A 1780-nucleotide genomic window follows, 5' to 3' on the forward strand; every position below is an offset into this window, starting at 1 on the left:
TCTTATAAGCCAGAAAACATACTAGCTTCCAGGAAAAGCATGTTATAGCAAATCATCTGCTTGAAAACTGGTATTTTAAAATCTATTTAATTTAGAATAATTAAAATAAAAAAGTTCAAGTATGTTATTACATACCTGTTCTACAAAATCTACTGGAAAAAAAAGTCGTGATTGTCTTAGAAAAGGGATAGGAAAATAAGTTCTCGGCTTGAAAAAAGAAAAGACGAGAGAGGAAATCTCTTTTAGAAAAATAAGGACATATGAATGAGATGTAAATAAAGCAATTCCAGACGGTAGAGGCACTATATGAGAAAGTACTCACATTAGCAGTATCACTGTCATATGGAGGGCCAGGAGGAGACAAAGACAAATGAAGAGGAGACATTCGATTCAAGAGATAAGCCGAAGAGGGTAAATGGAAGACTTAAAACGAAACAAAACAAAACAAAACAAAACAAAAACTGAACTAGGTCCAGAAAAAAACGTAGAGCCAGTGGCATTGATCAAGAAATAGATTAATGTTGTCATATTTTTCTCTGTATACATACATAAAATATGTATGGAAAACTAAGTTTAAGTCGTAAAATAGGCTTTTGAAGGAGTATAAAGCATCAACTCTTAGAAAAATTGTGAAAGACTATAATTAACCTCGACCTACAGAGTAAAACCCATAACTATTGTTTATGGAACAGTTTTCTTCAGGGTACTCAGCAAACTTTATAGATTTTACTTATATCATTAGCTTTTATAATATCCCTGCATGCTACATAAGGATAATTTTAATTTTCTCTATTCTATAGGAGAGGAATTGGAGGCATAGATAACAAGTTTGAGAATTAAGATAATAGAAAGACTTAGGTAATTACCCCAACTAGTACAAGAATTACCATTGTCATCAAAAGTTTTATTTCTAGTCTCAAAATGATTGTGCAGATAAATGTTGGCAAAAGTATTACTGCCGTAATTGCAGACCTAGCAACAAAATAAAATATCGTAAGTTAATGAGAGTGCTTGGTGAAAATCTCTAAAAATAGATTTAAAATTTTAACTTTTCTGAGACAATAAAACTTTAAATAATTCATTTTTCTTAATGGCAACATGATCAATTTAAGATAAAATATTCTTTTAACATAATAAATATGGCCTGGTGTGATGGCTCATGCCTGTAACCCCAACATTTCGGGAGGCAGAGGCGGGAGGATCACTGGAGATCAGGAGTTTGAGACCACCCTGGCCAAAATGGTGAAACCCTGTCTACTAAAAACACAACAACAACAACAAAAATTAGCCAAGCATGGTGGCGGATGTCTATAGTCTCAGCTACTCAGGAGGCTGAGGCAGGAGAATCAACTTAACCCAGGAGGTGGAGGTTGCAGTAAGCCGAGATTGTGCCACTGCACTCCAGCCTGAGTGACAGAGCAAGGCTCTGTCTCAAAATAAAAAAAAAAATAAAAAAAGAAAAGAGAAAAGGTATCTATATAATATATAGATATAGATATACAAACATATGTATATATAAAATAAATATGCTTTCCTCTTTACTATCATTAGAGCAAAAATATAATCCCGATAATGCCTGTTACTAATCTCCTTGGGGACACTGACTGTTTTCCAAACCCATTTCTTATCCCTCAAGACTTTGTAAATTGGGCACTCATTAAATATGTGTTAAATTTAGATTACTGGAATTGGACTAAGATATTAGTTAGCAGTCAGTTATTGTTACATCTAGACAAAATTTAATAGAATAACTTTTCATTCTTTAGAATTTCACTTCATT

General features: G+C 33.0%; 1 protein-coding gene across 1 annotated transcript in view; it reads right to left on the minus strand.

Moving 5' to 3' along the window:
• Window positions 1-887: 887 nt before the first annotated feature.
• LOC108515704 (protocadherin-11 X-linked-like) overlaps window positions 888-1780 on the minus strand; it is a gene marked incomplete at its 3' end in the record, with an annotated part of 8810 nt that continues 7917 nt past the window's right edge. Inside the window, exon 2 of the mRNA XM_017852803.1 lies at window positions 888-972. Within this exon, the coding sequence (XP_017708292.1) occupies window positions 888-972 (85 nt within the window). The remainder of the gene's footprint in view (window positions 973-1780) is intronic.

This window comes from Rhinopithecus bieti, unplaced genomic scaffold (assembly GCF_001698545.2).
Source record: "Rhinopithecus bieti isolate Rb0 unplaced genomic scaffold, ASM169854v2 scaffold_35882, whole genome shotgun sequence".
In the NCBI taxonomy this organism is placed as follows: domain Eukaryota; kingdom Metazoa; phylum Chordata; class Mammalia; order Primates; family Cercopithecidae; genus Rhinopithecus; species Rhinopithecus bieti.